Source organism: Myxine glutinosa, chromosome 8 (genome assembly GCF_964187855.1).
Source record: "Myxine glutinosa chromosome 8, kmMyxGlut1.1, whole genome shotgun sequence".
In the NCBI taxonomy this organism is placed as follows: Eukaryota; Metazoa; Chordata; class Myxini; order Myxiniformes; family Myxinidae; genus Myxine; species Myxine glutinosa.
The window spans coordinates 51,296,311-51,323,876 of record NC_136268.1 but is presented as its reverse complement, the minus strand read 5'-3'; the positions used below and the strand labels follow the sequence as shown (position 1 = coordinate 51,323,876).

At 41.3% G+C, this 27,566-nt stretch overlaps 1 protein-coding gene across 7 annotated transcripts in view; it reads left to right on the top strand.

Moving 5' to 3' along the window:
- Window positions 1–27,566, top strand: part of GBF1 (golgi brefeldin A resistant guanine nucleotide exchange factor 1) — a 430,048-nt gene that overhangs the window by 231,408 nt on the left and 171,074 nt on the right. For all 7 annotated transcript variants that reach the window (XM_078783293.1, XM_078783294.1, XM_078783296.1 and 4 more), the window contains 3 exons: window positions 9,507–9,567; window positions 12,555–12,609; window positions 15,767–15,947. In XM_078783293.1, the coding sequence (XP_078639419.1) occupies window positions 9,507–9,567; window positions 12,555–12,609; window positions 15,767–15,947 (297 nt within the window). The remainder of the gene's footprint in view (window positions 1–9,506; window positions 9,568–12,554; window positions 12,610–15,766; window positions 15,948–27,566) is intronic.

Sequence of the window (27,566 nt, the reverse complement as noted above, 5' to 3'; positions counted from 1 at the left end):
GTTGAACGCGACAAATGTATTTTCTTCGGTGCCATTGCCTTTATCACAGTCAGTCTTCCAGTCACTCACTCGTAGACAAATTCAATTTTTTTCACTTTTACGTTTACACGTGGTAATGAAGATTGCAACTTCTGCAATCAAACAAACGACGCAAACGCAAGATTGCAACTCTGCGTCGTGTCGTGGGCATGGCCAACGTGGCCTCATGCTCCCAGGTGATTGGCTAACTTGAGCTCGAGCGAGCCATAATGCGCTACGTTATGGCAAAAAATATGGATCTAAAGATGAAAGAAAGAAAAACCTATGTGGTGTGAATGGCAATGGTCATTCGATATATTTTCACTTTTACGTTTTGGCTAACTCGCTCGCGAACCTGACGAAGATCCTGAGCGAGGATCGCTACGTTATGCTAACGCTACGTTAGCTACGCTATGTTACGCTACGTTCGCTACGTTATGGCTAAAAATATGGATCTAAAGATGAAAGAAAAAAAAACCTATGTGGTGTGAATGGCAATGCTCCTCGCTGAAATGTGAAAAAACGCAATCGCTTTTCGCTCTGAATTATGTGCGAACGCGTAGCTGTGAGAGTATGGCGGCAAGGATGGAACATCACGTGATTTCTCTGAGCGAATCAGCGTGCTGCTCTGCCACCGGCTCAGATTCCGTGTATAATATTCCTCGCTGAAATGCGCTGAGGTAAAAATATGGATCTCGTCAAATATTTTTAGGTAGGCCTTTTTCTTCCCAGGCTCAATGGCCATGTCTATGCCAAATATCAAGCACGTGAGCCTCTCCGTTTAGGAGTCTATCGGTAACATTACACACACACACACACACACACACACACACACACACACACACACACACACACACACACAAACTATGTTTTATATATATGTGAAATGTGACAAAGTGAATTTCACATTCACAAAATGTGAAAAAGTCAAGGGTGTGAATACTTTCTGAAGGCACTGTATATAACCACGGCCGCTGCTAGTTGATTGCATTAACAGGAAATGATAGGAACTCGACTCCTATCATCCACAGATATTTCTCATATATCCTAACATTTCCGTGAGCCTGATTTTCATTCAGGAATAGGACAATTATGGTTAACCATTTTGAAATTGCCACTCTATCGTCAAATTCTAAATGCTGAAAATTCGGTTTGAAAAAATGATTTGAATTACAGATTTCGCACTGGCAACTGGCAGGTTAAAAGTTCCCCTCAGGCAGAACCAAGTCACTGAAAACGTGCGCACATCGCATCCGTGAAAAGCCTCATTTAGCATCCATATGTCATTTCAAAAGTCCCATATTAGTCGCAAGTGTCTTTACAACATCAAGTTAATCATCAACTCTTTGATACAACATCTACTGAACACACCTGCATTCTGTGACTGCTCCTCGAATTGTTTCATAGGTTTTGCCAACATTTTGTGAACTGTTGTTTTTGTGTATATGCTCAGTTTAGGTTAGGTTGAAGGTAATTTGGGGAAATTGTGTAAATTTTAAATAAGGCTAGTTTTCTGTCGTCAACATTTTGGCATGAGTCCTCTTTCATTCATATTTGGTAGACAAGCATGTTTTCTACAACCGCTCAGAATCCAGGTCACGGCTGGCTCCGTGGCTCAGGGTGTGATTGCTGCCATTTTTGGCCATGGTCACTTGAGATCCTTGTTGGTCTGCCTGACCCCCGAGCATGTTACATTTGGTGTCAGGAGCTAAGATAGTGCCCTCTTGTGGTGCATTTTGGTAGGGTGCTTTACTGCAACCTTTAGTATCAAATACTAGGTATATTTTCAAATTATTTTTTGTATTTGCATTGGATGACCATAGACTCTTCCACAATGCATGATCCATGCATGAACAAGAGGATGTTGAGCACTCTTTAGTTGACGCAGAAGGGGTGGGGGAAACAGTTGTCCCTCCTATTCAACAGCTTCAAATATTGGCTATTTTGAAGAAGATCGATGAACAAAATACTACCTTGGGAGAACAAAATGCTATTTTAAATACAAGGATGGTTGAACCAAATGCAAAAATTGACATCTTGACATCACAATAATAGTACAGAAGACATTGCAGGAGAAAATTAGAGTTGTCAAAGCCTGCATATTGATGAAACATGAATTTGAAGAGATGTTAACGTTGCTCATTGGGTCACACTTGTGCTCAAGAGGGGAGAGATATAAAAGCCATAATTGACGGAGAGAGTACGGACACAAGAGCTGAACTCAAACACATTGTGGGGTCAGCAGTGGAGCCTCACGGATGACGTAGAAAATGTAGAAGCGGAATTGAAGCTTTTGAGAGATGTGCTTAAGACTACAAACATCTCGAGCCACTCTGAAGCTTCATGTGCGGTCATGAACTGGAACCACGTTTTATGAGTAGAATGGGTGGGATCACCCATGGGGGCTTAACAAGCTGTTCCTGGAAAATCATTGTCATTTCCCGTTTTTAATGGGAATGGAAATCTGGAGGTATTTTAGCACAATTTTGTTATGTGGCAAATTAATGGTAATTTATGGTGTTTATATACAGAACAGCCTTCTCGCTTTGAGTGATTTGCATACGGTGCTGTATCAAGTCGATTTTGTCATTACTTATCTTGAAAGTTTTGGAAGGTCTATTCTGCAAGGCTTATTCTTCCAAGAGTGTTTGAATGTAGAATGTTTTGCATGCAAACATTACATTATTACTTGCTTTTGTCAATAGGAACAATAACATAGTGTTTGAAGCCGTTTGAAGTACAGTAATCACACGTATCCAGATTGTTTAAAATTATTACCTTTGAATTATTGATGCAAACTTTCCTACTCAAATCAACACCTCTCCTTTTTACATGTTTCTCTACCCCCTCTTACCATGAAACCATTTGTGTGTTTGGTGTTTCATGTTTATCATCCCTCTCATTCAGTCTTATTTTTATGATCTCTTCCCCCCCCCCCCCCCCCCCCCCCCCGCAGTTAATCTTATAGGTGGACGGAGGTTATCTTTTTACCCATGTCTGTTTGTTTGTCTGTTTGTTTATCTTTGAGCAGGATATTTCAAACATTTGTGGACGGTTTCGGACGAAACTTGATGGGCAAGTTAGATGTATGACAAGGACTAAATGATTTGATTTTGGTGAAGATTCGAATCCGGATACTATAACTTATTATTTTTTTAAGCAATTCTTTACCATCGAGAGATGGGGCTAAAAACGATAGTTGAAGAGCTGACAGTGGGACAAACATCAGGGGAATGAAAAAACAGGAAAAGGGGAGAGGAGTGAGGAGAGGAAACGCTGAAGCTAGCAAGCAAGATGGTTGAGTTAGGGAAGGTTAACAGGGGTAATAAAGATCATGGGTCAGAAATGGGAATGATAAGAAATGGTAGTACAGCAAAGGTCTTCGCTAATTGTGAGGCCCAGATGTTCAATATAATTAACCTCACCCAGTGAATGACCAAGAAAATAGATAGGTGGATTAACTGACGATCCTTTTAGTGTGATAGGGTGAGACAGATTTTCTGGGATTGAAGGACATGTTCCATTTATCACAGTAGAGGCCAATCATTTCCAGGTCAAGAGAGAGAGAGAGACGCAGCTGTTTTCTGCCTAGCAGATGGATTGGGCACAGAGGGATGGTACAACACAATGCGGATTTGTCTGCAAAAAGGAAGAGGGTTTTCGAAGGTTTCAGATAGGTCATCATCATAGATGAGAAACAAGGCTGGGCCAAAAACCTCGTCTTGGGGAACTCCAGCCTTCATTGGGAGAAGGGAGGAGAGGGTTACCTTGATGGGATGCATTGACTGCGTGAGTGGAGGAAGTCAGAAATCCAGGAATGCAGGCGGCTTTCTATACCACAGCCAGAGCTTGGCAAGCAAAGCAGGATGCCAGACTGTCCAATGCACAAAATATGTCCAGGGAGTCCAGGCCCTGACCACTTCTTTGAGATCCTGACCACTTCTTTGAGATTTAGGGCCTCCAGCCATTGCTGAAAGATGAGCAGAAGCATGTCCAGAGTTGAGTTACTGCAACAGATTCCAAACTGATGGTTAGATATCAGACTTTTAGAAAATGGGAAAGACTTGACATCAGAAACAATGATGGATTTCAACCATCCAATTTCAACCAATCTACAGATTGTGCTGTTTTCTTATAGGTGGAGATATTTCCCTTTATTATATACTTCGTAAAGTGTATACAACCCTCGGTGGTTCTTTCTGTTGTAATGTTTCTGGAAGTTTCCTCCACACTCTCTTCTGTTGTGGCATTTTCACCACATTGAGCATTTATAACTTTGTTTTCTTTCTTAAATTATTTTTTACCCAATTGCTCCCACCGTCTTGTGGGGTCGACCACGGAAAGTTTTTGCCCCAAGTGTTTCATGACTGTTTCTATGCAAGCATTGATTTGTGGACGTTAAAGATCCCATGGGGTCCTTCATGAAAAGTGGGCAAGCTATTGCCCACCTTTCACGAAAGACACTATAGGATCTTTAACACAAGAACGGAACAGAACAAAAGTAACAGCAGAAAGAGAGTTCAACACCAACAACAATTCCCTAATGACAAAATAGAGGGAGACGGACAAATAAGGGTTGTGGGTATAATGAGGCGTAGGGGAGAATACAGAGAGTGGAAAATATGGACACATGAGCAAACTCTCTGGAAGGCCAAACTGGGTTAAAATGTGGGGCTGGCGATGGGTAGGTTAATAGAGATAGAAAATATCTTGATTTTGGATGGGGACGATCCGTTGTTATTGAAGATAATTCAGTATTATTGGCTTAAACAATGCAGAAATCAAGAAAATTACCAAATACCATGATCTCAAATATGAAGTCAACAGATTATGGAATCTAAAGAGTGCTGAAATTGTACCAGTGATAATTGGAGTAACGGGAATGATAAAGAACCTCACGGATATCTTAAAAACATCCTTGGGAATATTGCAACAAACCGCTACAGTTGGAGGCTGTCCAGGGGTCAGTGACGGTCCTGAAAAGAGACCTCATAGCAAAACTTTGAAAACAACAAAACTTCCAAAATTGGTCCATGAATCATGATCCCTTAACAAAACAGAGGTCGATACTTCGAGCCCTCGAAAACTCTGTTCTGCCTTCTGAAACCCACATATGGAGATAGAGCACGCGCGCACACACACACACACACACACACACACACACACACACACACACACACACACACACACACACACACACACACACACACACACACACACACACACACACACACACTTTAACTTTTTCTTAATCTGTTTTTAATGCAGGAAAAATGCATTGCGGTGGAGAGGGCCAGTATTTTAGGCCATATAAGCTCCATGTTTCCTCACACTAAAGCTGTGTATGAAATTCGCCTCCCTCTCCCTGAATATATAATGTGATGCAGATGTGTGTGTGTGTCTGGAAGTATAAAATATGGGATGGATGGAGAATTGGAAAGCGCAGAGTGTATAAGAGTGGGGAAGGAAGCTAACATGCTTAACAGACAATATGATTGGGGCACACATGTGGGGAATTGGAAAGGGGGACAGAATTATGCCATTTATGTGTACTTTTCCATACACTGTGGATCAGCCGGACTCAATCCCTTGCATGACCTTAAATAAAAATAAATATCTAATTTTACAAGTATGCTTACGTCGTCTCCTTCAATTTTTTTCCATGTACAAGCTCCTCGTTCGACGTTACCTGGATTGCATTGTACATAGGCTTATGTTATTATACCCCTTTACAATATTTGAGGAAAGGAGCTGAAGGCAGTTGAGAATATCTTTGGATAAAAACAATCGGTAGGAATGTAAAATAAATAAAAAATTAAAATCCTATCAATCCCTGATAAAAGATTTCACCCTTGGCTGGCAATTTGTGTAATTCCACAGTTCTTTTTAGATGGTGTACTTTTATATTATTAAAGAGCTAACCAAATAAGTCTGTCTTGCACGAAGCTTATTTGAAGTCCTGCTTTGCAAATAAAGGCAATGAGAAGTTCACTTTATTTTTAGAAGCAATGAAAACTAATTTTAATTCGGTATTGATCCAAATCGTTGTGCTCTTAGATATCATCCCTTGGGACAGAGGTGTATTGCGGTTTCAATGTGGAAAGTGAGGCATTTGTGTAGGAAGGGAAGACGAGTTTTATATTGCCTTCACTAATCCCAAACACACAAATGCACAGTTCTCCGAGGCCCTCTGGTGCCCTCCATTGGGAGTTCCACAGGATGACACGATTTCGGAACTGCTGGCCTGCAATCTTGGCTCTATCGTTCTCTGTAAACATTTTGACGTGCACAGCTTCTTACTTTCTCTTCCTACCTTTTGTCTTGTGTTAAGTATCTTGATAGATCTTTACTTGCATTGAAGCTTTTACGTATTTTGAGAAAAAAAAGTATTTAAACAATGACAAACTTCTTGCGAATTGACCAACAATTTTTTTAAACATTAAAAAATTGTATTTCTTTATTTATTTATTTTTGTATACAAAGTCGAGGCTCATGTAAGAGCTAAAAACAAAATGAAAATAAATAAAAAATTAAATAAAAACATAAAGTAAAACAGTTTTGAGCTTATTGAAACATGGACATTTTAAAACTTTTGTTACTGTCAAAAAAAGGTATTTTTGGGGTTTTGTTAAATGCAATATTTGGTGCAGTGCTCATGATGCAGGATATATTTTGTAACAAAGTGCATTATTATTTTTATTCACGCATGCGGGTTTTTATTCATGCGAGATGACTTCATACCCGTCAAGTATTGTGCACTGGGAATGAAACTCGCTCAATTTTCTCTTATGTCATGATCTCGTGCAGCAAGAGGTATGTGTCACGCATTTAATTTTGGGGGATTTAGCACAAACAATTCCATACACTGTGGATCAGCAGGACTCTCAAGTCACTGATGAAATATCCCTTGCATGACCTTATATTTTATAATCAAATTTTTGTCCAAGAGATTTGTTCTTCTTTCAGGTATATTAATTTTGGACACCATATTTTGACATTATCGTGGTGTTATGAGCTCTTTATTTCTCCGTAACACAATGTTTCGGGAATATTTATTGTGGACACTTTACAGTTTGAAATTTTGACGTGTTGTTTCAAGCAAAGACTAGAATTTTTGTTTTTTTTATTTTATTTTTCTACAGGGTTGATGGCTCATGGAAGAGAAACCCAAATCATGCACACCCGTACATATAAATAGATGAGACAGCAGTGGACTTGACTTCAGACACAGTCGCTGAGATTGGTGGAAGACACACTGCGTACTGTGTACCAGAGAAACCACATTTATTGGTTCACGAGTTATCAAACAGAGTGACCACTATATTCGTCATGGGTGTGTGTCTGTCTGTGTGTCTATCTGTCTGTCTGTCTGTCCACAGCATAACTACCCGATGATATCATCCGATCTTGATGAAACTTGGGTGGGAGGTTGATATCATGATCTAGTTGTGTCCTGCCTAGAGTGGGCGTATTGCACCCATTGTCGGCGGAGCGACGCCCGAAAAAGATCTTTTTCGGGGGTAATCGAGTTCAAGCTACATCTTCTCCGAGGGAGTTGGTGGAATCTGACAGGGGTTTCGGTATTTGGTTAGGCCAATGTCATGTGTCTAGCCCCACGGAGCTCGATTTTTCATTTTCGCCCCAAGGTCAAGGTCACAAGGTCACGAAATTTAGAAAAGTCGATTTTTGATTGTTTCATTACATTGTTCGCTTCCTGATAGGGTGAAATGTCGTACATGTTTTTATATTATCACATACATCATGAAATACAAGTTTTCCAACAAATTTCAAGAATCTTCGACTTTTGACCTTTGAAGGTCACAAAGGTCAAATTTTCAAAGTTGTCGGAATCGAACCGAATTTTCGGTATTGTGTAGCTAACTAACCTCATAGCTGATTATACATTATTTTCTATCTCATTTCAAGGTCAGTAACCTTCGTTTTGACATTTCCAGGCTAGCACCACACACAATTACGTACAGCTGGCTCTTGAAGGCCTGCGCACTCAGCGCATTGGGGCCCTTTGTAAATAGGCATGTACACTGCGTGCCGGGGGCCGACACCTGCCATTTGGGCCCCCGAACCACTCAGTTCGGGCCTGTTTCGGTTATAGTCCGTCCTTTGTCATTGAATACTGCTCGCTCGTGAACCATCGTCGTCTCCTGACTTGTGACATTTATTTTCTCTCTGATAGTGTCAAATGCTGAGTGTCAAGTAAGGAAGTAGTACGTACCATTTTTAGGTCTTTAGTTTGACTTGGGCAGGTTTGGGATCGAACCAGCAACCTCCAAGACTCAGAGTGGACGCTCTAAGTCTAACCATCATGCCACCAAATCTGTTTTGCCATGTTTTCAGATTTTCACCTTATTTTAAAGATTTATTATAGAGAATAGACAGTCAATTGTACCTATGATTGAGATCTCCAAATACTGCAATCTGGCGCATTTTTGAAGTTGGATTTTAAAAAAATTAGAACTTTTTGGCAGAGCCAGCCCATGAACCACCCAAACAATCCAATTTGTTTCAATCCTTGAACGAATGTTGTCTAACTCTTAGGAAATGAAAATATTTCACAGGTCTTTGACGTACAATTGCGCGCATTTCCTTAAATTGCCTCAAAATATTTGAAAAGGTGCAATGGATGGATTATTCTCCTGTGACTGAATAACGAACGTGACCACCAGAAAGATGCATGTTGTGATGAAGATTGCTGCCAAGTCAGTTTATGATATTTTGCAGCAAAAGTAGAATTAATTATATTACCCCATGCTCGCGAAGCAAAAAGCAGGGTTAAGCAATTGGGTCATATCTGTCCATCTCTCCGTCCATCTTACTGTAAACGTCAGTTCATCGTCGATGATGAACAATCCAATTTAAATTGAATGTTATATTTTGAACACGAATCTGAAAAGGAATCTGTCGTTTAACAGTACTTTCTCTCTGAATTTGTCCCAATCACGCACACGCAGAGATGAGGTAGGTAATATTTTCACTCTGGCTGCCTTGCAGGCAAACATAATTGAAAATCATTCCAAACAGGAAGGTTACTGTTTTTAAGGACGTCATAAAGGACACAAACAACAGGCATGATTAACTAATGTAACGTGTTAGATAAGGTGGTGTAATAGCCACGGTGTAAATGGTGGTAAACTTCTGGAATTAATTTTTTATATGACCTTTACAATCTTTATTTTATTTAAATTGAATTATATACTTGAACACTGTAGAACACAAATCACCTTATTTGCACTTTCAAAAACCTTCCATTTTGCAATACTTGGACATGTCAAGTAGGGTGGTGAATAAGACTGCTTCAATAGCACTAAACTTCCGGATTTTTAAAAACTATCTTTCAGATCATTATTTTATGTCATTGAAGTGTATCCTTGCAGCCCTGCATGAGGTAACGTGTTCTACGAACTCTCTAGTTTTCTGTACTTGGATTGATATGTTTCAAAAGCTGACGTACTTGCTTGTGCTGTGTGCAGAACTGTTGAGGAAATCTGCTGAACATGCGCTCGTGGACATGGTGCAGTTTCTCTTCACCAGGTGAGGTTGGAGGTCGTGAGGAACGATATATTTTTACTCGTGTTTCTGTCACCGCAATGTTTGTCGAAGCATTTCAGCAATACACATTTACATTTATTTCTTTGCTGTCTATGATCTATATTTTGAAGCATTTATTATGCTTGAAGCATTTGTTTTGTAGCATGAATAATTTGATGACTAAATAATGGTGTAAAAGCCACGAAGAATATGAATTTCTGAGATTTGTATTTCCTCATGTATAAATTTTGGGGGAAACGTCACGTCTCAAGGAATATACAAGTAATACTTGGACATAAATAATGCCAACCAGCCATGACGAGGCTTGATTTGTGACAACCGAAAAAAAGTTTTATCAGGTATACAGTCTCAAACAACAGTCTCACCTTTGTGATCTGGTTATTAGTGATTGGCTAAAAGAAAATCATTGGATTTTATTTTTTAGTCTTTGCTGTTGGCTGCTTGACCCCATTGTGTCATTGCAAGGTGTAGTTGGGCTCTGGTTGTGGGTTCCTTCGCAACCATACGCGACCTCTGCTGTGAGAAACTGTCTTCAAAAAGAGAGGACACGTGTTGTGGAATTGTCTTGTTTAGGTTTTTGTCAATGATAATTTGTGAAAGTAACACATTTATCCATCTAGTTGAGTACCTTTTGCATGTACTTTTGTACTGGGTTCATGTGTCCTTTTCGACGCTGCATGCTGTTGTAGTTCTTCAGATATGTTGCTGTGTTTCCTCCCTTTCCTCTTTTCTTGTTTCTATTCATTCCTTTCTTTTGTCCCACTTTTTCCTCCTGTTTTTGTTTTTTTGAGGCAGTGCCTCACTGTGCGGGCCTTTCCCTTTTTCTCTCCGTTGCTTCGCTTTTCCATGAGCTTCGATTTTGGAGAAAAATTAACAAACATGCTCATATCAAATGCCCTTCACCTTACCCCTTTCCATTTTTAGGTCATCTCATTTCGATTCTCGAAGAGATTAACTTATAAAATGGGTCATGATGTCCAGATGTCTGTCCGTCCGTCTGTTAATTTTTTGCTAATTTTGCTACTCCTTCCTTATCACCCGTTTGATTGTTCTGAAACATGACAAATAAATGCAAGACAGTAGCCTGCACAATCACTCGGACATCGATTTTTCGATTTTGGATCATGGGGGCTCTCAAGGGAGGGGTTGGGAGGCTAAGCCCCAAACTTTGGATCCCTACTTGTCCCTTATTTACCAACCGATTGCCCTGAAACTCGTTACAGCCCTTCTACTGGAGCTCAGGCTACGATGTTTCGATTTTGGATCATGGGGGCTTCCAAGGGGGTTGCCGCCAAAAATTTGGATCCATACTTGAGCCTTATTTACGAACCGACTGCTCTGAAACCCGATACAGCCCTCCTACTTGATGGTCCACAGGATCGCTTGGTCCTGGATTTTTCGATTTTGCAAATGGGCGCCTCCCAGTGGGGGTTTCCCCAAATCTGCTGCAGAGGTCTGAACTGCAACATCAAAATATGACCGTCAGCCCACTCGATGGGGAGTGGGGGGAGGGGGGGTGGGGGGGGTGAGGGCTAATTGTTTGCAAAACCTTTTATTTTTCAATCACCTACCAAGGCTTTCCTGGCTTGTCCTCTGCCGCATTGCACGAGACATCTGGATTTTTTTGGATCCTTGTTTATTTTTTGAACCTTGATTTTCTTTTTTGATCCTTGTTTAAATCGCTTCCTTGTTTATTTATTCATTTATCATTGAACTTCAATGTGTCTTTCCAGGCCATAATTATTTTACCAATCGAGCTTTTGTGATCAAATTTTCAACAAACCTTTGTGATGAAAATATGGAGAATGTGAATGAATAAAATGTGCAATTTATTTTTGCTGTTTTCGTAAAGGGTATTTCGAGGATGAAGCAGACATGGACGAACGGGCTTTGCATTTTGAGATGCTTTCTAGTTTGTATTTGTTGTGTCTAAAAAAAATGTTTTCAAAATGTTTTTTTAACTTGCAGCACAGAATGCATTCTGTTTTTTAAAATGCAATGTTTTTATGTTCACTATTTGCTGTTAATGTTTTTTTTTTTAAAGAAGCATTTTCTATCCTAATAACATTCATTTCTATATCAAATGTCAATGCTTTGAGGATGGTGCTGGCTTTGGTTTGCTGCAGCTTGCTGTTCATAAAATTTGATGTATAATTATGTGCCTGAAATGGGCCTGGCTTCCTTTAAATAATTTGTAGCATCGGCAGTATTGCAGTATATCTTTATAGATCCTTAATTTCTTTGTGATTTTGAAAGAGTTTTCTCAATCTTTCAAGATACATAGCTCATAAAATTTTATCTGAAATGGCATATGGGGGCACTCTGCCTTGCATGTGAATTGGTGCAGCAATAATTCTGCCTGATCTCTCAGACTTTGCAAGCAAATCCTTGTGAGCGGCCTGGTGGGCGGCCTTTATTGGAAGCAGAGCTTTTCATTTGATTTAATGTATGCTTCCTGACCTGTTCACCATATCACATGATCCCTTAGGGCCCGTGGATGTCTGCTGTAAGGCAATGTCTCTGGCTTTAATTGAGAGCCTTGCATTATGTAGTCTTATCAGCACATGGTGTTTTGGACTGGCCTGGTGGAGGTTTTATGTCAACTGATTAAGGTTTAGATGGTGAGAAAGCATAGACGAGATTACTGGAACGTGGAATGAACAGCTAAACAGGATAATACATACAGGGAAATCATGTTCTTTAAGCCTGTGCTTTTTACAGGGCAGAATCCACATGTGCTCATCAAATTACGGTCTATCCAGCATTATCCTTCGCTTCTGCAATAGTCAAAAAGCTATAAGAACAGAACAATTTCACTGCCATATACATTTCTACATAATTGAACATTTGCATGTCTCCTGCTTATGGTTTATATGGTAAATTTCGTGCATTCAATCATTTTTGGTAATATAACCATATTACAATAGACTTTTTTTTTCTGCATTCTTATTTTTGGTTGTAATTTACAGGTTGCCCGTATTCAAGGAAGAAGGCAAGAACTTTCTCCTTGTAAACATGAAAAAGGTAAGAATGCTATTTTGGTTTCATGAATATTTAATACATCTTTCAGTTCAAGAAACTGAGGGTTTTGATTGCAGTATTTTCAAGCAATGATGCTTGCTTAAATGGCTTGTCAATGCCAACACAACCTTGGACAGTATATTAATTTAATCGATGTGTATTGTGATGTCAAATTATGTAAAATTACATAATAATTATGAGATTTCTCTTTATTACTTTTTATTCTCCATGCCCATTTCCTTACCTTCAATCATTGGTGCCTTATTTCTCTTATATCCTCCTGATTACCTCACTTGCTATTTTTTCAGCCTTTCCATTTATTCTGTTCAAATATATTTAATTTTAGCGAGAAATATGCAAGGTGTTTTTTATGCCTCAACCAACGAAGTCACAGAGGCATTATGTTTTCGGGTTGACCCTCCGTCTGTCCATCTGTGATAGGTTTTCGTTACCGTGATAACTTAAGAATGTCTGAAGGGATCCAAGTCAATCTTGGTGCAAGTATGTGTAATGATGCAAAGATGAACTGGTTGGATTATGAGGTCAAGAGATCAAAGGTCAGAAGTCCCATTAGGTAAAATGCTGTTATCACACTAAATTGTGAACCAGTGATGGATTTTGACCTAACTTGGTATAAGTATATACTATATATGATGATGCAAAGATGAATTTATGAGATTTCTGCATCAAGAGGTCAAAGGACAGAGTCTGTAATAGGTTTTTGTTACCACAATAACCTAAGAACGGCTGAAGGGAATGGTTAAAATTGGTTACAAGTATGTACAATGATGTAAAGATAAACGGATTAGATTGTGGGGTCAAAGGTCAGAGGTCATGTCAGGTAAAAACCTGATACTTGAGAACAGCTAAAGGGATTTCAATAAAAACTTGGTATACGTATTTATGATGATGTAATAATGTGAGCAGAGCCATATCGGTTGATGTCGCGATGTCAAACCGTGCCATTCTAGTTTTAATTTGACCAGACTTTTGTTTGTTATTATCATCAGGTTAATTTTTTTGTTTGTTTTTTACAAAACAATAATTTACTTTGCAAGGTAATCCCCAGCTTTGAATAAAGACCAGTCCTTTATTATTATTATTATTATTATTATTATTTATTATTATCCCATTGGAAAAGATGCCTGCTCCTGAAAATCAGCAAAATATAAGGTTTTTACTAAAACCACTGACGAGGTGCTGCTATCTACATATAGTGATGTAGTTATCCTTTGGTTGCATCCTGGCATAATTTTTCTTTTGCTACGGTGTCTGTCAGATATTTTCAGCAGTAATACCAGGATAGGATAGAATGTCTGAGTTTCAACAACGCAAGGTATGCATGTCGGCCGGCAGATGGTGCTACATCTCGGAGTCGTATGTAGTTGGCTTCAGAGCTAAATCAATCTTCCCCACACCTTGGCTAAATTGTCTTCCTTGGGATAAAAATAAATATGTATGTTGTTTGTAAATGAATATGGATGTTAGAGTAATATGGTTTTGGTGAGAATAGAGTTAGAAATTAAATTGATTAAAAAAAACAAAAAAAAACCACCTTTAGAGGCCATTTTTCCCCGCAAAGCGGGGGTTGGCCTTTTTCGGGAACCATGGTTGTTGTTGTTTTTTGGTCCCCTTTTTGAAGCAATGTTTTACGGCCGGATGCCCTTCCTGACGCCAACCCTTTTTGCCGCCTTTAACGACAAACAGGGAATTACCAGTGAACTGGTACTCAATTAGCCGACCTCGGAAGGATGACAGGCTGAGTCAACCCCCCTGGCGTTAATTCAGCGATCGACCGGGATTCGAACCCAGGATCCTAGGATCCTAAGCCGGCACCCTAGCCGCTAGCCCAACACCAGGGTTGCCCAAATAAGATTGAGAGATTAAATTTCTGGCCATGCAAATAAGGCGCAGGTGGAATTGGACCAGATGTCCTCATAATCTACAAGTGTAAATCTAGGTTTTGTTACCTTTCTTTTCTTTCCTTGTTAACATTATATGCCAGCAATGAACAAAGTGTCTTCCACCATCTTCCAGCAAATGACCATTAATAATTATATGGCTTTTGTTAAGAGATGAGGATGTAGGAAATTATTGTTGTAAATCACCCACAAAAGCACATTTCCCATCATGATCTTTTTGACCACCATTTCTCAAAAATGAGGCTCTTTGACGGTGGGGGAGACATTCTTACATGAGGGGTCACAATTACCTGTCGAAACAGAGAGCAATCGCTATAATTCGTTTAAATGCAATGAAAAAATTTGCTTCATTGCTTCGTGAAGAGATGGTAGAGATTTTGCTGCAGAGAGGGAAACAAGAGCTGAACAAAAACTTCTGTGATAAGATATTCTTTATATCACTCTTCAACATCTTTAATAGCCTCAATATAATCACCGGCCCCACTACCTACGAATGTGAGAGTGGATTCACTAGCATTTTCACAATAAAGGTGACATCCCGAAACCGGCTTTCCTTGAAGGACAACATCAGATATGCCCTTTCTAATTTTTGACATTTGAGTTGAAAACCTTTTACCTTATCTCACGTAGATTCTGCTTAATATGCCATTTGAGGCGTGGGAGAGGATGGAGGAGTATACCCCAGAGACGGACTTGACAAGGTGCCACCATGACTGTGGTGGAAGGAGTCTTGTTCAGCCTTATGATTTGCAAGATTATGTTTTCTTGCTTCGCTCAGGATGGACACAGTTGTAGTCAACCTTAGAGTGACCTAAAGTTACCCTCGGTCACATTTCCTTTCCATGTTGAAAAAGCAGAGTTGCTTGATTGCACCCACCATTGCACAGGCTTCAGTGTCCCAGGGCAGAGTGGAAAAATTGAAATTGATCTCATTGTTATCATAGGGAAAGGCTAAAGTATATGTGTTGCATTTAGACACAAGTTGTCTTGCGAGTATCCTAATTAATGAACGGCTACCTATTTTGAGAGACTGCCTTGGAGTACGCACTCAGGATGTTCTCTCAAGACCAGATCTACTTTAAATGCTAAATTAAAAAAGAAATTCCATAAGGAGATCATGCTCAGAGGCTTGCTGGGTGAAAGGGTCACCTTTTCAAAAAGTTTGACAACCACTCATTTATATATTAATAATGCTTTGTTAATGAACCTTTGCTCCTTTTTTTTTTTTTTTTTTACAGCTGAAAATGCGTCCTGGTGGCATCGGTGATCAAAAATGGAAGAAGCACAAGAGGTCACAAAAAGCGTTGCGATATGTAGCAAGTCCTGGAGGTTTCTCCAAAGTTGAGAGCGTTTCGGAGTCATCACAGGCTGCAGTGACTCTTTCTCCTGAGGGCATCCATGTCAATGTGGCCTTGAATGGTATGTTCTGAGACACTCATTTTTGGGCTGCTTGTTTTTTTTTTGTCTTTACTGCAGTTGGACACAATTACCTCTGTCACCGAAGGTGGTCAGAGGTTATGTTTTCACCCCTGTTTGTTTGTCTGTTTGTGTGCATGATATCTCAAAAAGCGGTGGATGGATTTGGATTAAATTTGGTGGACAGATTGGGAGTGTGACAAGGACGAATTGATTCGATTTTGGTGAAGATCCAAGTCCAGATCCGGATGTGAGAATTTTAAAATTGTTTTTTCAGCATTGAGAGATGGTGCCAAAAACGATATGTAGCACAACATTTCTAAACATTATTGGGCCCGATATGTTCTCCTGGGTCAGGCATTGCGTGGCGGAGGTATGCGCTCTGCCGAGTGCCCATCTAGCTGTAGCTGTTTGCTAAATCGTACATTGAGCAAACACAGCTCAGCAGGTAAATCAGTCAGTTGAGGTAGTGACTGATTTACCTGCTAAGCATAACGGGACAACAAATTGGCCTATCATTTTCATTGAGAAAGTTACCTTGATAAGAAAATACAAGGAAAAATACAAATAAAAAAAACATTCTGCCCATCTGGTATCTGCTGTTTCTTCATTCCAACCAAATATACACTTGAATTACTACCCCAACACATTTTACGTACCATATTGATGACATCAGCCAAGATAGAGGCAGTTGAGCTCTCTTAACAAGGCTATATTTTGGGGATGGGGGTAGAGTTAAATATAATTTACAGAGGAAGGGGAGGTTTGGAGAGGCTAACGAGGAACAAACTTATGAACTGTACGTGTTTGACTTAAGAAAAGTCGAATGGTCCTGTACTAGCAATCGTTCGACAGATGCACGCTCATATGTACCTGCACACACCAGTCACTTTTATGTGTGTATCTTATTATAATAGAGCAAACGTATATGGTTATGTTTGTTTGTTTGTACATTTGTGACCAAAACGTCTTCTTCTTCAAAAAAAATAACACCCAAAAACATAGTCCGTGAACTATTAATTATTATGTACTGTTGGAATAGACCTTTTGACCCTTTAGAATGCTGAGACCCCTCAGACCTTTGATGACCCTACAAGTCCCCCAGCCCCAAGATCCTTAAGATCACCAAGACCCCTAAATACCCAAATGCCCTTAAAGATCCAGAGGACCCGAAAGACCTCGAAGACCCAAAAGACCCTGAATACCAAAAAGACCCAAAACACCCCGAAGACCCAAAACACCCGAAGACCCAAAACACCTGAAGACCCAAAACACCCTGAAGACCCAAAACACCCTGAAGACCCAAAACACCCTGAAGACCCAAAACACCCTGAAGACCCAAAACACCCCGAATACCCAAAACACCCCGAATACCCAAAAGACCCTGAAGACCCAAAACACTCCGAAGATCAAAAAGACCCTTTAAGACTTTAAGACAAAAGACCCTTTTTTTATTCAAAACTCCCTCACTCTCTTCAATCCCACTCCTCCCTCCAGGTCTTTAAAACAGTCTCACCACCATCTCTTATCTTCCCCCATCCAAAACCTTGATCTCTTCTACCCCCATTAATTCACCCCCAGATCCACTTTTTTTTGAAATACTGTCTTCTTTCCTGGAAGTCCTCGCAGTGTCCATGTGTTTTTTTTACCTCTCCCACCCCCACCCCCTTTCCGATGCCTCCTCCCCCCAAGCCCTCTCCCTCCCACAGATCTCCCGATGTCCCTGCCCACAAATGTTGTACTTGTGTGCTTCCCTCTCTCTCGCCATCTTGTTGCCCGCTCCCTTTATCATACGTTTCATGTTTTATGTGTCAGTTTGTCTTTTTGTGATCAATGTTAGCCCTTGCACGAGCCTCGATCTTGTATCCAAAAAAAAAAAAACAGAACCAAAATACCCCAAAGACCCTGAGGAACCAAAAGACCCAAAAGACCCCAAAAGCCCTGAAGACCCAAATGGCCCTGAAGACAACGAAGACCCTTTTTTTGTTTTTTTTGTTTTGTGTATACAGGATCGAGGCTCGTGAAAGAGCTAACAGTTACAACACAAAAAAAAATCAAACTGACACACAAAACATATAATGAGGGTAGAGGTAGACAAGTTGGGGAGAGAAAGGGAAGCACACAAACACAACATTTGAGAGCAGGGACATCGGGAGATCTGTGGGAGGGCTTGGGGGGAGGAGGCGTGGGAAGGGGGGGAGGGGTGGGAGAAGTATAAAACACAAGGACACTGCAAGGACTTCCAGGAAGGAAGTTGGTATTTCAAAAAAGTGAGTCTGGGGTGAAATTAGCCGGGGTAGAAAAGATCAAGGTTTTGGATGAGGGAAGATAAGAGATGGTGCTGAACAGCTGTTTTAAAGACCTGGAGGGAGGAGTGGGATTGAAGAGAGTGAGGGAGTTTGTTCCAGAGGCGGGAGAAAAGAGGAATGAAGGAGTGAAGGTGAGCAGAGAGTCTTGATTTTGGCAGTTTAACCATAAGAGGGTTGCAGACAGATCATGTGCGACCTGCAGGAATATTTGGGGGACAGAGCCCAGAGAGAGCTGGGGGAGCAAGGCTGGAGAGGAGTCTGTAGAATACAGAAAGACCACTAACCTGCCTGCAGTGAGTAAGAGAAAGGCCCTCGGAGTTAGCTTCATCGCGGGAGATTCCAATGATTCTGAAAGCTTTGGTTTCAACAGCGTGAAGCCGAGCTAGGTGTGAGGCAGGAGCACCGGCCCAGAGGGGAGAGCAGTATTCCATTGAGCTGCGGATGAAAGCCTTGTATGTGGTGAGGAGCTCAGGTGTGCCAAGGAAGGACTTCACACGACGGAGGATGCCCAGTCGGCGACTGGCTTTGGAGGCCAGACTTGAAATGTAGTTTTCCCAGGAAAGATCATGGCAGATAGTGAGACCCAAAAGCTTGAGTGACAGAACTTCTTGGAGAGGATTATTCAGAAAGTGGATGGGAGGGTTGTCCAGTCTGTCTTTTCGGAGAGACATATTAAGAGTGTGAGATTTGTCAGGATTGAAAGACATGTTCCACTTGTTTGACCAGTCTGTGATTTTGTCCTGGTCTGCAGAGAGTGAGGAGGCTGCAGACTGCCGATCTGAGGGGTGAGGAATGGAGCGGCAAAGAGTGGAGTCATCAGCAAAGAGATAGAGAGGATTTTCAAGAGAGTCAGAGAGATCATTGATGAAGACCAGAAAAAACACAGGGCCCAGAACACTGCCTTGGGGAACTCCAGCCTGAACAGGAAGGGGAGATGAGAGAAACCCATTCAGGGCCACACGTTGACTACGACTAGAGAGGAAGTCCGCAAGCCAAGCGTGGAGATTTCCATGGATACCAAAGGAGGAGAGTTTGGTGAGCAGAGCGGGGTGCCAGACCGTATCGAAGGCACGTGATATGTCAAGGGAGACAGCTCTAATTTCCTTTTTGACATTGAGGACCTCCATCCTTTGTTGAGACAGCAGAAGCAGCATGTCCAGAGTAGAGTGACCTGATCTGAAACCAAATTGATGATCAGAGATCAAGGCATTTGAGAAGAGGAAAGATTTGATATCCGAAGCAATGATGGATTCCATGACTTTGCTGATAATTGGGAGAAGGCTGATTGGTCTGTAGTTGCAAGGATCTGTTTTTGCACCTTTTTGTGTAAAGCGGTGATGTTGGCTGATTTCCAAGGTGATGGCAGATGACCTTGAGCAAAAGAGGGTGAAGAGAACAGAGCGAGGGAGTAAAAGAGTGGCGGAGCAAAATTTTAGGACCCGTGGGCTGATGCCGTCAGGTCCAGTTGCAGAATCAGAGTTGAGGGTTGACAGAAACTTTTCCAACTTGTCAGGAGGAAAGGACACAGAGTCCAGGAACAGCTGGGTATGACTAGGTATGGTGGGTACAGAGAGGGATGGGTTTGGGACACAAGATTTAGAGGCAAACACAGAGTTAAGGCATTCAGCTTTATCACGTGCGGAGTCGACTATGTAGCCGTTTGAGGTAAGTGAGGGGATGGAGGGGGAACAAACATCAGAAACAGATTTGACCAAACGCCACCAGGATTTGGAAGAGGAAGACACGTTTCAGAGTTCGGTCTTGAGAGTGGAGATATATTGTTTCCTGGCTCTCCTGAAGGTGGACACACACTTGTTTCGGGCTTTGTGAAAGGAAATGACATTTCCTTCTGTTGGATTTGCTTTCCAGGAGGCGAAGGCAAGTTGTTTCTGCGCAACTGCCTCACCACAAGAATCCGTGTACCATGGACGGGAGGAAGGGTATGACAACTGAAGGCGAGATGGGATAAATCTGTGCATGAGAGAGAGAGCAATTTACTTTGGAAGAATTTCCAGGACGAGTTGATGTCAGAGGCAGTAGAGATGGGAGACCAGTCCAGATGATTGATGGCTGCTTGAATACCGTGCCAGTTGGTCTGAGTGAAATGCCAAACTCGCTGACGCTGAGGAGGCTCTCTGAGAATGGTCAGAGAGATGTCCACTTTAACAAGCACATGATCAGATGAGCCGATTGGAGCAGAAGAAGAGCAGCAGACATATGCAGGGAAGTTTCACTCGCTCACCGCAGGCAGGTAGGTGGTCTTTCTGTCTTCTACCGACTCCTCTCCGGCCTTGCACCCCCAGCTCTCTCTGTGCTCTGTCCCCCAAATATTCCTACAGGTCGCACAAGATCTGCCAGCAACCCTCTGATGGTTAAACTGCCGAAATCTCAGTTCTCTGCTCACCTTCACTCTTTCATTCCTCTTTTCTCCCGCCTCTGGAACAAACTCCCTCACTCCCTTCAATCCCACTCCTCCCTCCAGGTCTTTAAAACAGCTGTTCACCACCATCTCTTATCTTCCCCCATCCAAAACCATGATCTTTTCTACCCCCGCTAATTCACCCCAGATCCACCTTGTTTGAAATTCCAACTTCTTTCCCGGCGGTCCTGGCAGTGTCCATATGTTTTATACCTCTCCCACCCCCCCCCCCCTTCCCATGCCTCCCCCCAAAAGCCCTCGCCCTCTCTCAGATCTCTTCATGTCTCTCGGTCCCTGCTCTCAAATGTTGTGTTTGCGTCCTTCCCCCTGTCTCCCCATCTTGTCTACCGCTCCCGATGTTATATGTTTTATGTGTCGGTTTGTCTTTCTGTGTGATTAATGTTCACTCTTTCACGAGCCTCGATCTTATATACAAAAAAAAAGAAAAAAAGTTCATCATAACCAAGTCTGGAAGAGAAGATGCTCCGTTGCCTGAGATCCGGGTTGGGAAATTGACAGATTGTGTCAGTCCCAGTGAGTTGCAGAAGTCCTTTGCTGAGGAGCCATGGCTGGTGAGAGAGGTACCCACACCCAGCCAACTGGCATGGTGACAATTGAAATCACCACATACGAGGAAGAGAGAGTTGGGATGAGTAGATAGAAGTTGGTCCATATTAGCAGACAGCGAGATGTAGATGGAGCCATCACTGTTTGGTGGACGGTACAACACACATATGAACAAAAGGTGGGAGCGAAGGGGAAGCCGTAGCCAGAGGTACTCCTGGGGGTGAGGTGGAGAGAGGGCAGTGCAGGGCGAGTGAGGAAGAGAGTTTTTGATAAAGATAGCAACCCCGCCTCCAGGACGAGGCTCAGGTCTATCATACCGGAGGAGGGAGTAACCCGGGAGAGATATTAAGTAATCAGAGACATCATGAAGGAGGAAAGTTTCTGTTAAGCAGATCAAGTCTTGTTTGTCAGAAGCATCCTGTATGGAGAGATCAGTCAAATTTGAGCGAAGGCCCTGGATGTTTGAGGTCCATACCGTTAATGAAGGGGAAGGGGGAGCATCGGATACAGAACAGGGGGGGGGGTGGGGAGGGGGAGGGGTTGGGTAAGATGTGGAAGAGGAAGAAGAGGTAGGGAGAGCTGTTGAATGTGTGTCAGAGATTTCAGAATAGCTAGGAGAAAGGGAAGGATGGGGCGGACAAAAGGTTTGATGGTCATTGGGTGAGGCACAGTGAGGTGTTATTTGAGGGGGGGGGGCAGAGCGAGGCAGAAGGTTGGGGGAGATGGAGGTGAGAATTGGAATGGGGAAGAAGCGGGGAGGACGCTTTGAGGAGGAGGGGTGAGAGGGTTGAAATGGAGAAAAAATGAGGATGGGGAGATTTGAAGGGAAGGGGCGAGGGGGGAGTTTAGGAGGGAAGGGGCAAGGGGGGGAATTTGAAAGGGATGGGAGATGGGGGAGATTTGGAGCTTAGGAGGGGAGGGGCGAGGGGGAGTCTCGGAGGGGAGGGGTGCGGGGGGAGTTTAGGAGGGAAGCGGCAAGGTGGGAGATTTGAAAGGGATTGGTGATGGGGAAGATTTGGAGGGGAGGGGCAAGGGGGAGATTTGAAAGGGATGGGTGATGGGGAAGATTTGGAGGGGAGGGGCAACGTGGGAGATTTGAAAGGGGTGGGTGATGGGGAAGATTTGGAGGGGAGGGGTGAGATTGGAATTTAGAAAGTGTTGTACGATTGATGGGAAACGAACATTTATTGCAAAATGAGTTTCTTGTGACCTTCGAGTCAAAGATACGTTTAAGGACGCTGGAGGGGGGATGGAGTGCAGGAGAGTTTAGGGAATGTAGAAAAGAGGAACTGTAAGAGATGGAATTTTTTTTTGGAATGAATAGATTTGGTGAGCAAGTCGAAAGCACCCTTTTAAAGAAGAAGAATAAAAAGGTGTTGTAATATATGACAGAATACAGTACTTCAGGGGAAAGTTTAAACATTTTTAAATTGAGCAGTGAAAACTATCTGCGGAAATGGGGGTGAAACACATGATCGAAGAACGAACGAACGAATAAGAACAACGAATAAACGAATAAGAACAACGAAAAGAACAAAAAAGGAAATGTTTTTTTGTTGTTGTTGAGATTTTAAACAAGGAAGTATGGGGTGAAAAGACTGCGAAAAACTGAGAACAAAAGTAAATGGACCACAATCGACCGCTGAGAGAAAAAAAGCCTCGAGGTAGGAAACAAAGTACAAGGCGCAAAAAAACCCGGCACGAAATAACCCACGATTTTTTTTATACAGGTATGAAAGATTAACACCAAGAATCTTCCTCGGGACACACTTTTGGTACACACACCGAAAGATAAATACAGTTTCGACAAAAATACAATTGTGAACAATTATTACTTAACTTCGAAAGCGTGAGAGCGTGGACAGCTCCGAAAAACCGTGCCGTCGCCGACAAAGATCTCGCGAGATCTCTATCCAGACCCAGATCTCTCTCCAGACCATGAGATCTCTATCCAGATTAAAGACCCAGACGATCCAAAAGACCCTTAAATACGCCAAAGACCCAAAAGACCCCGAAGACCCCAAAATACCATAAAGACCAAAAAGACGCAAAAAACCCATTTAATAATGTTTCAATAGCATGTAATTAATAGACGAACTCAGTGTAATTAATAGATGTCGGTACTCAAGTTTCCATGGCATGTAATTAATGGATGCACTGGACTCATATTCCAATCGTATGTATTTAATAGACGTACTCGGTCAGGGTCCAATGGTATGTAATTAATAGATGAACTCACATTTCAATATCATGTAATTAAAAGAGGTACTCACGTTTCAATAGCATGTAATGAATAAACGTACTCAGTATAATTAATAGATACACTTAGGTTTTCATAGCATGTAATTAATGGACGTTCTCTACTCATATTCCAATGGTATGTACTGTATTTAAGAGGCATAGTCAGGGCACAATGGTATGTAATTAATAGACATACTCATGTTTCAATAGCATGTAATTAATAGACATACTAACGTTTCAATATCATGTAATTAATAGACGTACTCACATTCCAATAACATGTAATTAATAGACGTACTCACATTTCATTAGCATGTAATTAATAGATGTACTCACGTTTCAATAGCATATAATTAATAGATGTACTTAACTTTCAATAGCATGTAATTAATAGATGTACTCACATTTCAATGTCATGTAATTAATAGATGTACTCGTGTTTCAATATCATGTAATAATTTGACCTACTCCAAGTTTCAATATCATGTAATAAATAGACGTACTCAAGTTTCAATCGCATGTAAATAATAGACATACTCACGTTTCAATAGCATGTAATTAAAAGACATACTCACGTTTCAATAGCATGTAATTAATAGACGTACTCACATTTCAATAGCATGTAATTAATAGACGTACTCAAGTTTCAATATCATGTAATAAATAGACGTACTCAAGTTTCAATAGCATGTAAATAATAGACATACTCACGTTTCAATAGCATGTAATTAAAAGACATACTCACGTTTCAATAGCATGTAATTAATAGACGTACTCACATTTCAATAGCATATAATTAATAGACATACCCACGTTTCAATAGCATGTAATTAATAGATGTACTCACGTTTCAATAGCATGTAATTAATAGATGTACTCACGTTTCGATAGCATGTAATGAATAGACATACAGTACTTACGTTTCAATAGTATGTAATTAATAGACGTACTCTCGTTTCAATAGCATGTAATTAATATATGTGTTGTACTCATATTCCAATAGTATGTATTTAATAGACGTACTCAGTCAGGGTTCAATTGTATGTAATTAATAGATGTACTCGTGTTTCAATGGCATGTAATTAATAGATGTACTCACATTTCAATAGCATGTAATCAAATATCAAAAGCATAGTCATCTTCAGTATATTAAAGTAGCAGCAGTTTTGTGTCCGGCCGTCACGCTACGCCATTACGTCTTTGATGTAATTACGACGGCTGACTCCACCGACCGACATTTCAATTTACTAGAACACCCATTTACTATGGGAGCGGCAGTAAGGATCATTCCTCTTTGTGGTATATAGATTACAGTCGATCTTTGTTCTGGTCTCACAAACATTGGGTGTGTATTCATTTATCAAGTTTCTTGTGGAGAGATCGCCATTTGGTTGAAGCATTTGAGCAAGCACTCCATTCAAAACCGTTAAGGAACGGCTGGCTTGGCAAGCAATGGCTAGCTGCTTGGTAAATGAGCACACCCCGGTCTTCCTCCCTTTCAGTTTCGTGTTAAACAGCAGGAAAAGTGGGTTTCATTGGTTATTTTCAAAACGAAACCTTAATTGGTGAGTTTCAAAAGGCCGCTACGAAAAACGTCACTTTAGCGGCAGGAAGGGTCATGTTATTTACCCAACCCTTGTGGGGTATATAGATTACAGTCGATCTTCGCTCAGTTCTGTAAGTAAAACTTACCTCACGGATGTCGGGATTCCTCCAAATTTCTTTGTTCAATGTTATAAGCAGCATTAGCAACTGTTTAAAAAGCTAATCATATGTGTTTGTGGTTTATAATATTTCACAAGCTCAGCTACGCTGCTGTTAGACTTCCGGTCTTGTTTTTTTTTTACTTTGACTTGATTAATCGAGATGTAGATCGTGATATGGGCAAAATAAAAGCTACGTCGTAAGAACCCAGCCGGAAGTCGAAGGGAGGTGGTGTATTGGGGGCACATCTGCTCTGTGAGGCGGAAGTTCGACTTTCCCATCCAGTTTTTGATAAATTTGTATTGACCTTCCCTTCCAGCTCTTACTGATAATTTAAAATAAATATAAATTTGTGCTCAGTGCATGGCCTTAAAATGCATGTTGTTGTTGTTGTGCTCAGTTCCTTTTTATTTATACTGTACGTGTTGGGTTCTGACTTCTCATTTATCGTGTATATTCAATCAGAGCACAAAATATATTTGGCCGACCTCCCCCACTATCCCCTCCATCCCCCATCACCCATCGCCCCACCACTGTCAAACCCAGCACCATGCACCCCATCCACCATTACCCCCCCCCCCCCCAACCTCCAACGACCCCCAATACACTGTCACCACCACTAACCCCCACCAACCATTCCTGCCATCCCTCACTCCTTGAGAAAGCAGACATGGTCAAAGATGCCTATCCCTCTGAAATGACGTGTGGTGAGGCGCGCGAGCCACGCTAGTTTGAACAATGCGCAAATAAATACCGCATATATCTTCATGGTCAACTCTTCTGGCTTCCACAACTCTTCCTATCAAACTATCCTACAATACTAACTGCTTTAAAGAAACAATCCCCCATCTCATCTCGTTTTTATCTTCTCTTTCACTTCAATCTGTGTCCTTTTGGCCTATCCATTATTCATTTTTTCTTGCGCATGAATTGTGTGCTTAAAATCTGTTTTGGCAATTAATCTTTTGGCAAATTTGGCAAATCTGAAATGTGTGCTAGACGTCACCCCCTCTCCATGTCTCGTTTGCACTACAAACGGTAATTTCTCGAGTGAAATTACCTCTCAGTATGCGAGTGGAGTTGCCAGCACAGTTGAGGATTTCTCCCTCGCAACTAGGAGCAAGGCCAAATGATTATATAATTGTACTTGCAGATGACATTACAAACACATTCACGTGTGAAAATACCTTCTGAGAAATGCTGCACTTTGAATATAACAAAGCAATGTTTGTGCTTGCCAAGCATGTTCATGCTGAAAACTACTGGGAAAAACTCTAAAATGGACATGAACAGAGGCTGGAGAGATGTGTAAATTATGTCAAGAAAAAAACTTAACCCTTTACTTTATGCTCCCTCACCTGCTGTTTTTGGACATGCTCGGTAAAAGTGTACATTTAGATGAAAAAACAACTACAAGTGTGTTTCTGACCATTTACATCATCAGAAGGGCTATTGAAGTCCGTTATTCGTCTTTATCATGTTGGAAATTTGTAAAGCGAACTATTGATGAGCCTGGCATCTGATATGAAAATACTGTGCATTATTGAAATCAAAGTCCTCGTTATAATGCGATTTAAATCTCACATGGATCAAACTTTTGATTTTGCTATGTATTAAGTCTGCTGTTCTGCATTAAGATAAAAGCAAAGTTCAGTTGTATTTAGTGTAAAGAGAGTGTGTACTTTTTTTTTCTTCTTTTTTCTTTGTAAACAGAATCTAGGCTCGTGCAAGAGCAAAGACATGAAGGTAAATTTACTTGAAGGTGAATGCAATGATGTGACTGGAAGCCAGTCCATACTGAGCTGAGGGCATAGATGACACCATCCCACTAAAGTGAGGCGTCGGGTGCAGTTGTGTACTTGCGTTGCTGCCCTTTGAATTTGCAAGAGAGGTGTCAGTATGCGGATTTTTCATGCATTGTAACTCGGCAGCTTGTTCCTCAGGAATGGGAAGTTCAATTCCCATGCCAACTTGCAGCAGAGAACCGTGGCAGATGGCAAGGTTGTTCCCAAGCCAATGGAATGTACATTATGCTAACAACGCATGACAGAAATTTTGGCAGGCAAAATAACTGGCAGAACAATCTATTTCAAAATAGGTATAATTTTTCAGTGTTAAGCAGCTTTATGTAACCCACAACAGCACACTTAATTCTGTGAAAAATGGAAGTGATTGATACATTTCCTTGCAGTTGTAAAACCACATTCTCGGCAATCAGCCAGAGACCAGGTGTTTTTACTTTCTGGCAAGCCTGGCAATTCTGGGATTACTGACTTCCTCTACTCATGCAATGAACATGTTGCTATCAATGGGACCCTTCCCTCTCTCAGTTGTGAATGGAATGCCCCCAAGGTGTAGTGCCTTGAGCCCAACTTCGTTCCT